Source organism: Oreochromis aureus, linkage group 17 (assembly GCF_013358895.1).
Source record: "Oreochromis aureus strain Israel breed Guangdong linkage group 17, ZZ_aureus, whole genome shotgun sequence".
NCBI lineage: Eukaryota > Metazoa > Chordata > Actinopteri > Cichliformes > Cichlidae > Oreochromis > Oreochromis aureus.
The window spans coordinates 21,222,177-21,236,980 of NC_052958.1; the positions used below are offsets into that span (position 1 = coordinate 21,222,177).

The 14,804-nt window shown below is 39.2% G+C and overlaps 1 protein-coding gene across 2 annotated transcripts in view; it reads left to right on the forward strand.

The window, feature by feature from the left end:
- The window catches only part of trhde.2 (thyrotropin releasing hormone degrading enzyme, tandem duplicate 2), a 222,734-nt gene that overhangs the window by 28,231 nt on the left and 179,699 nt on the right, over positions 1-14,804 (forward strand). For both annotated transcript variants that reach the window (XM_039600662.1, XM_039600661.1), the window contains exon 3: positions 133-409. In XM_039600662.1, the coding sequence (XP_039456596.1) occupies positions 133-409 (277 nt within the window). The remainder of the gene's footprint in view (positions 1-132; positions 410-14,804) is intronic.

The window sequence follows — 14,804 nt, forward strand, 5'->3', positions numbered from 1 at the left end:
CATACATCTTTGGCATTTCCCAAATGAAAGTGGTTCACTGGTGACTTGATGTTAAGAAGTCATCTTGTATAATCTTTACAAAATCTTTTTTTTTTCTCGTAATAATCCTATTATTCCTTTTTCTTTCCATAGCTACTTGGCAGTAACTCAGTTCAGTCCTATCCATGCCCGGAAGGCCTTCCCCTGCTTTGATGAGCCTGTCTACAAGGCCACATTCTCCCTCACCCTCCGCCACGACCCACAGTACACCTCGCTGTCCAACATGCCGGTGGAGAGCAGCTCGCTGTCGGATGAGGACGGCTGGTTGACCAATCACTTTGCCCGGACGCCCCGCATGTCCACGTACTACTTGGCCTGGGCTGTTTGCAACTTCACCTACAGAGAGACGCAGACGGACAGCGGCGTGACGGTCAGTCCCAACACACAAATAAACACCGACCACTGCTGCTGTTGATGCTGTATTAGCCTGTTGAGGCAGTAATATCTCTTCTAGTGATGGCTTATTTTCAGAAAGCATGAGGTTTGTAACACAACTCACAGACTCACAGCTACAGGCGTAAAAAATTGAACGAAGAGAGCAGAAGCACAAATGAGCGCATCTAAAGGTAAACATGTCTAATAAACACAATAAATAGACACGAGACTAAATTCGTGGAGGTAAAATAACAATCTCATGATCCAAATTTAATTATCTCTTTTCACAGAGCGTGGAAATTAAGCTTTTGAGGTGCTCTAATTCATTTTTTAAAACATTTCTGCTGTGATCTTGACTTAATGGTCTCATTATGTACCAAATACCAAATGTTGTTGATTCGGTGGCAGCCCTTTTCTTCTTTTCTTCTGTCATTGCTGCTCTCTTTTCTTCTGGGACTTGTGTTTGTCTCGAGGCTGAGAGGAAAAACTCTTATGATGAAACCTGTGTGTATAAAACATGAAACGCAGCAGCCTGTTCTCTCAACATAATGTCACATTTTAGCCCCCCGTTCATCTCCAGACTAAGTTTCATATCATTGAATCCTAATCTCTGGAGTTAAAACACTAAATATGAGCACAACCATTTTCTTTAGATAGTAATTGACATAATGAAGTCCTGATTTGGGAGTACGGGTTTTATATTTCAGTGTACCCAGAGAAAAGGAGGAGAACAGAATATCACTTTTTAATTCAACATAATTAAGGCAGTTTACCAGTGATGGTAGTACCAATATGTATCATAATCATACTCATGCAAATAAGTAAACTGCTATCTAAATGTGGTTATGAAGATATCTGTGAGACTATAGAATTTTTGGTGGTAACCCTACCCTACCTGAGCCTATCATTTGGAAAAAGTCAAAGTGGAAAAGTGGAAGCGGCCTGTGGTTCTGTCATTGTGAGGTTTGGTTTATATTCTTTGGTTTAGGTTTTTTATTTTTATTACTTCGTTGGGAGTTTTATGCTATGAAGGGGTTTATCAATATTTCATTTCCATGGTTTAATATTTTTTTCTTGCCTCTCCAGTATCCCGTTGTATCTTGTTATCAAGTCTTTATTTTTGTTTTGTGATTCCCATTTTGTGTTTCTTTTTTATCTTGTGCATTTTCACTGGTTTGACTTCATTTGGTTTTGTCTTGATTAGCTTCAGCTGTGTCTTGTTACCTTGGTATTTCTACTGTTACTTTGTGCACAGTGATGAACATATCCAGTTTGTCTTTTGTCTGAGCATCTGTTTACCTGCACTCACATAGATCTCACATTCGGAACCTGTTCTGAAAAACAGTGAAAATGTCAGTTAAAACTGATTTATTCTTTGTTCTCCAGTCACCAAGTCTTGGGATAAAATTTTAATAAACCAAAAATTCACAGCATTGCGGCTGGTGTCATATTCAATGCCGGGGTCATAACCAGTGCCAAATTAGGCCTTTAGAGGCTTAACAAAGCTTTGTTTGCATGTGGGTACCTACATACTGTATTTTTATCAGCCTTTTGAAAAAGATCTGTAATTATAAAACAATGACCAGCACGCTGACCAGGAAGTCTTGGCCTGAATATATCTACTGGTTACACTGGAATCACTCAGCACTGAATTATTCAGATCGTTGGCATTGTCCCCAGTGTCATCAGATGTTAGCTGACAGGTTTTCACAATGAGCTTCAAATTTTCAGCCATTTTTCAAAATTGTTCTAACAGCCAGCGGGACAAGGAGGAGAATAGCTGATTACTGGAAATAAGTTGTAGTAACATCTTTAACTTTTTATTTTCTTGTCTCCATCTAAAAACAAAGCTGTAACCTTTAGCTCCATAGCCTCAAAAGATGTCAATGAACTTGTTCTCCATCTCTGATTGTCAGTGATATCAGGGGACAATTCACATCTGATTGGTTTTAACAGTCGGGCACAAATGTTTCTCTGATGATTAACAATTTTAACTTCCAAAAACATGGAGTCGCCTTTATTCATGTTGACCAGCACCAACTTTGTCAATCTGCTTCATGTCATAGACTGTGAATGTGGATGGTGTAGTCTGGGGTCAAGCTGAGAGTAAATGATTGTGACATTAGCTGGTGCTGTTTGCTTTAAGCTCAATCTCTGCCATTTTTTCATGCGAAACGTATCTAGGACTTGACCAAATGTTGTAGTTTCAAGTATTGTTGCTTTATCTTAGGTCTAAATATCATGTAGGTGCCATAAAGTGAGTCCTTTGTGGTCTGCTATATCAGGCAGTGTAGCTGGCAGTAAATCTCCATCTTTAACAATGACGGCACCTGATGCATTGTCGTCTCCTCTGCCTCATTTTTATTCCAAATTTTAAGTTTGTTTAGAGATTATTGCTCAATCACAAAATGTCTTAGATTGAAGACACAGGAGCTGTGAACCAACAGATATGCAAGTATGTAGTAAGCAGACAGTTTTTGGCTTTTTTAGATGCTACTGACATTATTTTAACCATAATTATCCACACATGGAGTGGGTTATAGTTAGCAACACATCCGTATCAAAATTTGTGGAATTAAAGATTAGGACATTTCTATATAATGACAATAGCTCAATTCAAAAACAACCAAAACAGTCCATCAGTGCTTTAACACACAAAGGTCAGGTACTTTTCAAACGTACATAACGAAAACCTGCAGTGAGTTAGAGTACTGCTGCAGCTGATCTGGCCTCCACAGTCACTCAGTCTTAATCCAGATGTCATGGTTTGGGACGAGTTGGATGGCAAAGTGAAGGAAAAGCAGCCAACAAGCAGGGGCGATTCCAGGTTTGTTTGCTTTTTAAACGGTGGCTTACAGGGGATCAAGAACCAGTCACGGCTGGCCTGTGGGAAATCAGAAAAATTCAATCAGAAATAAAGACAGCATTGAAAATTGGCTTAAGGAACGCTGCACTCTCCTCTGTCCCGCTACAGGTAACATGGCAGCACAGCATAACAGCGGAAGAGGCATTTAGATCCTGTACTGAAGAAAGCAGCAATACTCAATGTTATTATTGCATCAGTTGTTGATTCATGAATGAGTAAGCTGCTTCTGTTTCAAAGCTGGAGCTCGTTTTATTACTTTTTGTACTACTCCCGGTTATCTCAATATATATTATATCCCAAAATGTTAGATTTGTATCAAATATTATTATTTTAAATTATTTGCAATACCAGTTATCGAACATGTCAAGCATGTCTAAGGAGTACAAAGTATAAGATTTGCAGTAGTACTACTTTAATTTAAAATAGTGAATTGTCATATTAACCTTGGCCAGAGTTATAATAGAGTTAGTAATAAGTTTGTTACAGGTTTTTCAACTTTTAGTTCAGTGTGATGTCATAGAAAGAATAATTCTTATGTGGACATCTCAGGTGTGCTTCAATGACCTGCGATTCAAATCTTCTGTTTACAGAGGAGCAGGCAATCAGGAGAAAGTTGTGGTGGATTATTTTGAAATATGACTCATCCCAAGCTACCCTGACTCCATGGTGATTAAATGTAATTGTACAACAGTGCGGCACTTGAGTAAATGCAGTAGTTACTTTCAAGCATTCTTGCTTTCCATGTTCTCATCCAGTAGCATTGGGCTGACAGGCTGACAATACTGCAGCCCAGTAGCTTTGGGAGGACCCCAGGGGGCAATTATACTTGAAGGGGGGAGGTTCCACTGCTTTAGACACTCCTCTGCCAAGAGCTCAGCATGTGTTGGAATCTCTTCAAGACTGTTGGAGAAACTCCAGGAGAGAATCTCTTGGAGCTGGCTGAGAGACTGAGGAGTGTGCAGAGCTTTTCTAAACCAAATAAGAAACCTAAAATTTAAAACCTATTTTCAGTTGTTAACATGTTTGGCCTTGAAGGTATTTATATATTTTATATTTTTTTTTCCATATTTTATTCACTTCAGTATTGATCCACAATGCAGAAATTGGTTAAAAATGAGGAAAAACTCTTCAGCAGGTCTGTCAGGACTTTACATGACTGGTAGTGTATGTAAATTTATTTGGAAAAACTAATAGTAATCATCTATAAATAAATGTGTAATAGCAAAAAGACCTAGTTTTTTTGCTGGGTCTTGCTCTGCTGATGTTGCTGTGATGCGTTTCCATCTCTAGAGCCACAGTGCTAAATAACTAGAGTACTTCTTTCAGCAACAAAATATACAAGCTCCTTCTTACCTTGATATAATGAGGCAATAATGCCATCATGGTGGACGCTAACACAGTTTGTCATGTTGATAAAATGACACTTTAAACATGCTGTCGCAAGATAACAATGCTTAATATCTCAAGCTAATGCTGTGGTTAAATCGCTGTATCAGGACTGCTGAGTTAAAATCATTTACTCTAAAGTCTAAATATAGAGACAACAGTTTAATATCTGAATATGATGTAATTAAGTCGGATTGAAACGTTTATCTGGGGATGACATGGCAATTAAGATGTGAACTTCAGATACCATTTTGGTGTCTTGAGATAACAGATAATTAGCTTGCTTCCTTACAGGTCGACATGGTTTTATTACATTCTTATTCCTCATTGGAGTTGTGTCAATATAGCTAGGAGGTGTTAGGAGTAGGGATGGGTATCGTTTAGGTTTTATCCGATACCGGTGCCAAACCGGTACTTTTGAGAAACGGTGCCGATGCTTAAACGGTGCTCAAACCGGTGCTTAAAGAATGGAGAACACAAAGTTGGTCCAAAAACCTCTCATGTTCAGTTGTTTTTTTGTAAAAAGATAACAATGTTAGCCTTTTCTTCAGTTATAGGGCATATATGGTATCGCTCTTGGCTGGAAGCAGTGCTTAAACAATGGAAAAAACACAAACTTTGTCCAAAAACCTCTCATGTTTAACTGTTTTCCACTTTTTCTTTGGTCATTTTAGCCTTTTTGGCCAGGGTGAAGGGAGCATCTGCCATCAAACAAGTAGACAGCCGCATGTAACTACGACGGTGTTTGCTAGTTCACCTTACATGCATTAATGTAATAATGTGGTTAGCCTACTCAACGTTAATTACACACGAACAACATGAAGCTACTCACGCAGAGAAGAACGGCTGCTGCTGCCATCATCATCCGTCATCATTTCTGCTACACTGGCAGGGCTAGGGCCCAGGACTCTACTCTTCGGGTTTTTGGGGGATGTTGCTAACTCCGGGTCCAATAACAGGCACCACACCCGCAGTAGATGTGCACGGTGTGAGGTCTCGCAGCAAGCTATCAAACACAGCGCATTTCTCGGCTTTAAAAAAAACGCTATGCGTTGCCAGGTGTTTCATCAGATTTGAGGAGTTACCTCCTTTGACAGTATCAGCTTAAAGCACTTGTTGCAGGCTGCTGAGTTTGCATCGTTTGCTGTGAAGTACAGCCAGACTTTTGACCGCTTCGCCTTGGGCATTTTTAATCTGTAGCTCTGCTCTAAAAGAACGTACGTACCTGGCCCCGCCTACTATCCTCGGAAACGTAAAATGATTGGCTAGAATTGGCTCAGGAAAAAAAAAGCACCAAAATAAAGCACCGAAATGTGCGCTGCTTTTCGGTCTGGTTACTACCGTTTATGATGGCACCGGACACCGGTACCCATCCCTAGTTAGGAGGCCTGTGGACCAAATCTGAGACACACGTGAACAATCTGTGACTGCCAAATGTAGGTACATGGACTCCCTGAGCTTCTCCAACATCAATCCCATTTTCCCACAATGTCGATTTTCAACAAAGGGCAAATATTTGTGCAGGAAATCATAGAGCGGAATGTTTAGTAGTCCTCTTATTTGTGAACCATGTTGCCATTAGATAACTCCTTTAAGTCTTCAATGCAATGTAATTTATTATTCATGTGTGGCTCATACAGATTATTGCTTTTTTGTTTTACCTGTTTCTGTAGGTCCAATAATGTTTTGGATACTGTAAACAGGAAATATATTAGGACCATGTACAGTACTGTGCAAAAGTCACCCTTCATATAAAATGTGTAAGAGCCAAATTTTGGCTCTCTTTTGCTTCATATAACATGTGTTATATGTATATATAACCATGTATATGTACTGTATATATACCTTTATTCTTCAGCACAGCCTGAACTTTCTTAGGTAGACTCCTTCAAATTTCTTTAAGTAGTCCTCGGGAATATTTCTCCAGGATTCTTAAAGGACATTCAAAGCTCTTCTGTTTTTTCATCCTTTTGCTCCACTGCCTGTCAAGATGATCACACACTGCTTCAGTAATGTTAAAGTCCATGCTCTGGGGAGGCCAATCCATGACTGATAGTGTTACATTTGTGACTTTTCCCACTAGCACCTACTTGGGTTGACCCCACTCAACCACCTCAATATAGCTGTGTGGCCCAAAGTCCTGTCAGATTATTTGTATGCAACATAAATAACACAAAAATATATACCTGCTGCCAAACCAGTGGTACATGGCAGCATCTCATTACTGGACCACAGTGTTGGTTTCTGTGCAGCGATTTCTCTCTTTGCCAGGTTTCAGTTTTGATTTTTCTGAAGGTGTCATTCTTCTGACTCATCGAGTGACCCCACTGACTGTCCAGTTGGTGGCATGCAGTCTGTTGACGTCACATTTTTGTCTCAGATTGTTTGGAGCCCCCGGGCGAGTAGGTACTAAAAAAGTACCTGGTAACAGATACTACAGCCTAGTAACCCTAAAAAACTGAGTCAAGTCGAGTTGAGCTGAGGACCTGCTAGTGGAGAAGGGCTAATTGCGTGCTCTTATATCAGGCATTGTCAGTGTGTTTGGGATCATTTTCATGCTGTATTGCATGGTGGCTCAAAATCTGACTGTGCATTTCTACATTTATGATTCAGTCCACATCCAAGTAAGCTAAGCACATTCCAAGGTGTGCTTTAAAAAAATCATCCTGAGTTATAAACACTTGAGCCAGATTTGAGCCAGTGTCGGAACCAAGAACAAGACCATTGAGTGTAGCCAAATGTTGTGGCTGAGCCTAGAGAGAGTCCACCCGCAGGTCTGTATCTCCAGCTACTTTTGCAGTTTGGTTTCTGGGCTTTAGTGTTTATCATGTCTATCTTGTTTCTGCTTTGAATGTCAAATCTGGATTTGCCTGTTATCCCATCATCCTTTAACAGCCATAACATTTAAAACAGAAATATGCACATGCACACGTCCATGTTCTTATGCAAGGACAAATACATGCACGACCTTGTTTCTCATCCTCCTTCCTTTTCCTCTCCTCCGATCATCACTCTATCAGTGTAATTACAGCTCATCCATCTCGTCTGCCAGAAACTCAAGGACAGCACTCCAACTCTCTCTCTCTCTCTCATACACACACACACTCTCACACACATACTCTCTCTCTTACACACACACACACACACACACACTCTCACACACACTCTCTCTCTCTCTCTCATGCACACACACACACACACACACACACACACACACACACACACACACACACACACACACTCTCTCACACACACACACACACACACACACACACACACACACACACACACACACACACACACACACACACACACTCCGCCTGTGTCATCTTGTTACTGCAAGAGAATTTTGGTGAAATGCTGTTTTAATGACAAATCCTATCTGGGTCATTTATAACCATCACCAGCCTCCAACACTGTGTGTGCATAAGAGTGTGTTTTGTGCGTGCAGTGATGTTAGGGAGAATCAGTCAGGCTTGTCTTAGTCTTTGTAATGAATAAATTAATCTTTATTTTTGTCCTTTCCTTTTTTGCTCACCAAAAGCACTAAATACAGATCCACTATTTCATATTTATCAGAAGCAGATAAAGGAAAACAAAGGCTGTGCACGCATCCCATGGACTTCTTGGAGTTACCTTCAGGAGGTCTTTATCATAGCAAATGTTCATGATGTGGCCCTGCTGGCTGAGCTCCTGGGGTTTGTTGCAATGAATGCTAGATATGATAAATGAGGAGACTCCGCCTCCAGGTACCCTCAGTCTAATGGAACAAGAGCAAGTGGACCCTCACCAAAAATCACACTAATCATTCAGATCGAGAGCCTATGGCTAGGGGTGTACCCAACGAAAGCCCTTTCACCAACCCCTAAAATTGTACGGGAGGCCAAACTGTTCCAAAACTAAAACTCCCTCATCCAGGTGGAGAGATTGTGGAGTCCAGTCAGCAGTGCACAGCTATGCAAAAAAGAAATAACTAGGTTTTTTATTTTCAAGGATTTAGTATTTCTTATTGTTATTTTCACTATTTCATTAAATGACAATAAGAAATACTAAATAACGCTATTTCTACAAAAACAAACAAATATAAAAAGCTAAACCTGTAACTTATTTAATAACTATTTAATAACTATAAATAATTAATAAACATATTTAATAAAAATGAACAGTGTGCACAGTTCTTATGTGCAGGAACCCGACTCTCCGTGCATTGCTTTGGCTGCCAAAAAGTTTGATTGCCACCCTCCGGAGTCTGCCTCAACATTTTTTTATCAACTATTAGTAGAAATTACATGCAATAGAAGAAGGTCTGAATCCCTCTTTTCTGGGGAAAAATATTATTTTGAATTAATAATTAACATAACATCTAAAATGTGAAATTGTGATTATGTGAGACATTGTCCAAAAGTCCATAAGGCAAAAGTAAACAGAACTCAGTGAAACAGGGAACACACAAGGACAGGATAACAGACATGCTGACAAAGGTCGGATGGAAACTGGGACTATGTACACACACAGACACACTGATGGCAATGAAGTGAAGAGGAAACAGGTGGTGAATGAGGAACACCTGAAACTAATTAAGCTAATTGATACAAAGGAAGTAATATCAAATGAATAAGACTGGGATTTGCAAAAATAAAACAGGAAGTAACCACACTGGAAAACATCTACGAGAGACAAGGATTTGACAACAAGAAAACACTGAGGATAGACAAATAGATACCAGAGCGAACTGAAAACAGAATGTTGACTCTAATCATTCTACTCTGAAATCAATAATAGAAATAACAGTCTACAATAGTAATCAAAACTAAAGATCAAGGTTAACAATGAAAAGCAAACTAAAAACTCTAATAAGCAAAAAACTCAAAAGCCACAAATCACACTAGAATGCAACATATTTACCGGAGTAACCAGACTCCAGTTTGTTAGCTGCAGTATTTTCCCTCACGATTCAGTCGTGTGCTTCAGTGTGGCTGTCACATCATGGGGCAATCATGTCTCGTTAGAACATACTCAGCTTTCCACTAAAGGCCTGTACATGCTTTCTGTAACAATGAAGTATTGGAGCAATCAGGGTAAACTGGATGTGTGTGATGTTTTATTTGTGTATTCTGGAGTGATAAATGTATTTGGGTGAGAGTGGAATGCCAAGTTATTAGCCAAGGCTAGCGAGCTCGGTTAGGGTCTGTAGACTCTGTGGAGCCAAAATAGATTATCTGCACTCTGTCAGAAAACTTTATTATAAAACAACTGAGAGATAATTGAAGGAAATTTGATTGTAGCTGCTTTAAAGGATTGGGAAGTTTTTACTTGTTTAAGGCTTAATTTAAATCAAGTTTTCCCAATTGTCTTGGGAATCACTGCCAACAGAATATTATTTACTTTGCCAATTGCATTCATCCTTTGTATTCTCTTGTACATCCTTGTAAATAAAACGGCCCATGATTTAGCAGATTTGCTGCTTTCGGTTCAATCACATCAATGTTTATGGACATATTTTTATTTAATTCTTCTGTACTTTGTTTTTTTTAATGTCAGCATGACTTTAAAGTGGATACAAAGAGACTTGTTCTTTTTTATTTGTTTCTCTTTTGTCTCTCAGCCATAGATGGAAACTCTGTTGATTTTAGGGTAACAGTTGTGGAGCCGTTACTGCCTAAAATTTTGGGCGCTTAACAAGTGGAAATTTAAAACATAGCCTCAGGCTTCAGTGGTTAAAGCACGAAAGGTGAGGGAGATGAACAGAGCAACTCTATGCTGCTGCTATGCTACCATGACAGTGCTGTTGGAGATATGACGGACCTGAGACTCAAATGATGCTTGTGACATGGTGGGTTGCATGCAACTTTATTAATCTCACCAGGGGCTTTTTGTTTGGAGCAGCTGGTTGTTGCACAAATCACAGTAGCACAAACAAACACATAAGTGCAACATTAGAGACAGATTGGAGTGTTTTGTCTTTAGTGTCAGCTTTTCTTTTCTTTTCTTTTCTTTTCTTTTTTTAACCATATTTCAGGCAGAATTAGTTTGGACCTGAGTTGTGTGTCAACATATTAATTCCTCTGTTTCTCGCATTGGCTTCCAAATATATAATAGTCAGGCTTTACCTGTCAGGGAATCTGTGGATCTTTAATTATGGCAAAATACATAACCAAAATGAAACTATATTGATGTCTAGGTATCGATCACAACTGATCAGTAAGTCGGTGTATCGTTGAAGGGAATACAAACTGCTCTGTCCTAGGATACTGATGGTGCAGGTCGTGTGCCCACCAGTCTCTTAGTGTAGACTTCATCTCTTTGTCTCTAAGGCCTCGATGCCAAGAATAAAAAGGAAACTAAGGTGCACTGGATTTATAACGTTAGACTGTGAAAATCAGTGCACAACAAAAATCATTTTACATTAAGTTTTTTGTTTTCTTCATAATCATAATTTAAAATAAGATTCTATTTATGGCTCAACCTGAATGCTATTACGACAAGTCCTGTGTGCATGTGGTGTGACATCAGCTGCACTCCTGTGTGATCTTACACACAAAATACAATCTGATTATGAATGCAAACGTGAGGATGTTCTTCCGCCTAATTTTTTTGGTTGGGTGAGATGCATTTACTACATCTCTGTAAAATGTGATTTTGGAACTGATCTCTTCCTCAACAGTCATACAGTACAGTCTCACTGATGCACACACACTTGCAAATGACATCTGCAGCTCAATGAGAATCAAATTCCAATTATACCAAACAAAAAATTAAATTATACAATAAGAATCAGTGAAAACCTGTTGTACATCAGTGGAAAGAAGGAACAATTAGGCAGTTAATTATGATTCAATGATGGGAATAATGGCACACAAGCTCTGGTCAGGAAACTGTGAAGAAGAAAATGGGCTCAGCAGTCGTGATGATGAAATACCTCCATTTGCCCATCTTCAAATATGGAATGTTTTTTCTTTCCTTGAACGTATGCACGCTGTTACACCAAGATAATTCGTGAAGACTCCATCACATCAGCTGCCAAAATCATCCCGAACACTGTGGAAGGACAGATTTCAGATTAAGAGTGAGATTGTCTTGCTTGAATGATACGTGTTTTTTAAAAACAGGATACGGTTCTATTTACAGACAATGAATGTGCTGGGCATGAAATACATCCAGGAAGCAGCACATGCATATTTTTATATTTACAAACAGTTGCTGGCTATGCTCTCTATGTCTGTGTTACAGCATCGCTCTCATATTAAAACCCTTGTTTGAGCCTGAAGGCAGTGGAGAGGCTGCTGTCTGTTTGCAGAGCAGCTTCCTCTGACAGAAACATTAATCCTCGGATCCCTCCATCCTCCTCCTCCAAAACCTCCAAAAGGAACAGCTTTATATGACAAAAACATCCCTCTGTCCCCTTCATAAGTGATAAAACAGCTTCATCTGACAGAGACATTCATTCTTCCTACCTCCTCAAAACTGCAGAAAGAAAAGGAAGGCATCTGTAGGAGCGCTGGACTGAAAGCAAGAATTTTTATTCTGTGTATAAATGATGCAATTCCAAGTGCTACATCATAATGCAGACAGGAGTAGAACAGAGCTCGAATCTTCAAGTGAACTGTTCTGTTTAAGCTGCCAGGCTTGCAGCAGCAGTAAGAACCTGTTAATGACCGTTAATTGACTGATGAGGATAAACCAAATGTTTCCTGAGGCGGTGTTACTCTAAGAATGCTTCAAGATCACTTTCCACTTTTTACTGAAGAACTTAAAATAAGTAAAATAATGAATATGTCATGTAAGAGAAAAACCTTGCCTACACTCCAAAGGTTGCACATTTTTACTGTGGACCAAAGAGTATTTGTTGAATAATATATTTTTTTAACAGATGTTTGTTTTCTTTTCATGGGAACAGGGTTCAGTGTCAGTGTTTTCTCAGAATAAGATGCTTGATGTACCATATAATAGACTGTGGTGACCAAGGGTAAATGTAGTTATATCAACGAGGGAGGAGACTTTGGTTTGCAAACAACTGTATTTTAGTGCAGTTCAGTTTCATACAATGCCCTGATCTTTTTCTTATTTTATGATTAGTATCCCTTTTTTTTTTTTTTTTTCAGTGGAACCACATGGACATTAAAAAATGTAATAAGAATTACTGTAGCGACTATTCCAGATTTTAGTTGTGCCCAAGGAGTTGCTGGAGTGACCAAACTATTTGGCCTCTAGTGATTTGTCACAAAACAATTATATTGATACATCAGTTTTTGTGCCACCAAATGTCAATGCTGAGCTCATGCTGGCCAGCCCAATAAAAATTGGCTCCACCACTGGTCAATTAGCAATCCAACCTTGGCAAAGTGTTCCTCTGTGGCTGTCCAGCTCCTAATCTCTTACTAAGCAATTGTTCATTATAGAGGAACTGTACAATAACATTTCTTTTTAGCCCCTAATCACATTATTGTTTGGCAAATGGAGGTCTTATTTCATAGACCAACTGTGGTAGCAGCTGCTGTGCCAAGTACAAAGACACTGCCTAACCAAAAGCCCCATTTTATGTTTCTCACATAGCTGCTGGTAGCATTAGCAAGCCTGATTAGCAGTGGCATAAAATGCATTAACAAGATTTATACTGCGGTAGCAGTAAAAATAATGATGCTGTATTCAGGACTTAACCAGATTTTTAGAGCCTACAAACAGAACCATAAATAGGCGCAAGCAGCAGGGCTATGGCTATTTACTGACACGCCGTCATAGACTCGCATACTAAGTAATGGGTCAGAAAATTATAACCCTCAGCTTAGCATCCAGTTGATGCTTAAAAACTAAAGTAAGCAGGAAACACTTGAAGGAGCCGTTATGGTCATAAAAAAATCAGTATGAAGCAAATTCTCTCAGTAAGCTCTTAAAAGGAAGGATTCCATCTTCCAGACCATCTGAGCAGCACAAACAGATCCGTTAGGCTGGGCCACTTCCAGGCTTCTTTGTCACACACAAAATTCCTCTTCTTTCTTCACCTACTTCAAAAACAGCTGTTTGTCTTTGTGCTGCATTGTAGTATGGCATAATGTGCCTCTGTAAGAATCTCTGTTCCTGTAATGAGACGCTTTCCCTTCAGGGAGGATTAAAGCCTGACAGAAAACAAACAAACAAACAAAACAGTGTGATGACCCACTGCGAGCAGACCCCGGTTCAATAAAACCTCCATCTTTCAGCCATTTAGCTCGTTATTCCTCCATTTTCTGTCATTTCACCCACTGGCAGCGCTATAAAGCAAAGCCTTTTGGTGTTTATCTACCAGCTAATCACTGCTGGAATCTGAATGGGAATAGGTTTGCAGCACATCTGCCTTCAGCAAGAGCCAAACAAAAAGCTCAAGACACTGAAGGTCTGTCACACTAAGATTACAAAATGCATTTTTGGCATTATGGCTGACAGAATTGATCAAAAGTAATGACCACAAATATATTAAAAATATTTTTAATGGCATAATAAAGGTAATCAATATTGCATAAGCATGGCTTCATGTTATAGTAATATTCTAATTAAAGTTTATGTAACTCTTCTATATTGATGCCATTACATTAATGTTATAAATAATAGATGTTGATGTTAATGGTCTCTGCAAATGCTCTGTAATGCTAATCTCCTAATTCTGTATCGTAATACTCTGATGACTATAATCATAATGAAGACATTGTTAACATGCTCTTATATTATACCAGAGACATTATAGGAGAGAAACATGGAAATAGAAATAGAAATCAATGGGAGAATTCCTAAATGGCAAAGCTACCGGCTGTGCTGACCGTTACGAGCCAGAAAACAAACCCGTCTCATCGCCAGCTTCTCACTGTGACCCATGCTGGGTGTAACACGTTACGTTAAGTAATGAATTAAACCTAATATATAGTTCCTAAACTTTGACGGGACTTGACTCTTGTTTTTAGTTTCAAAGTCTTGTTGATTGTTGTGAAGAGTTTTGATCTTTATGTGATGAGTTGGGAGAGGCGATGTGTTGGGGAAGCGTACGAGCCAATGTTTCTCTTGCACTGACGCATGTTCACTATTTTTGTGTGTGACTTAGAATTGTGTGGTTCCATACATAGAATGGGGGAAATAATTATTTCCTCCCCTGCTTAATTTGTAAGTTTGC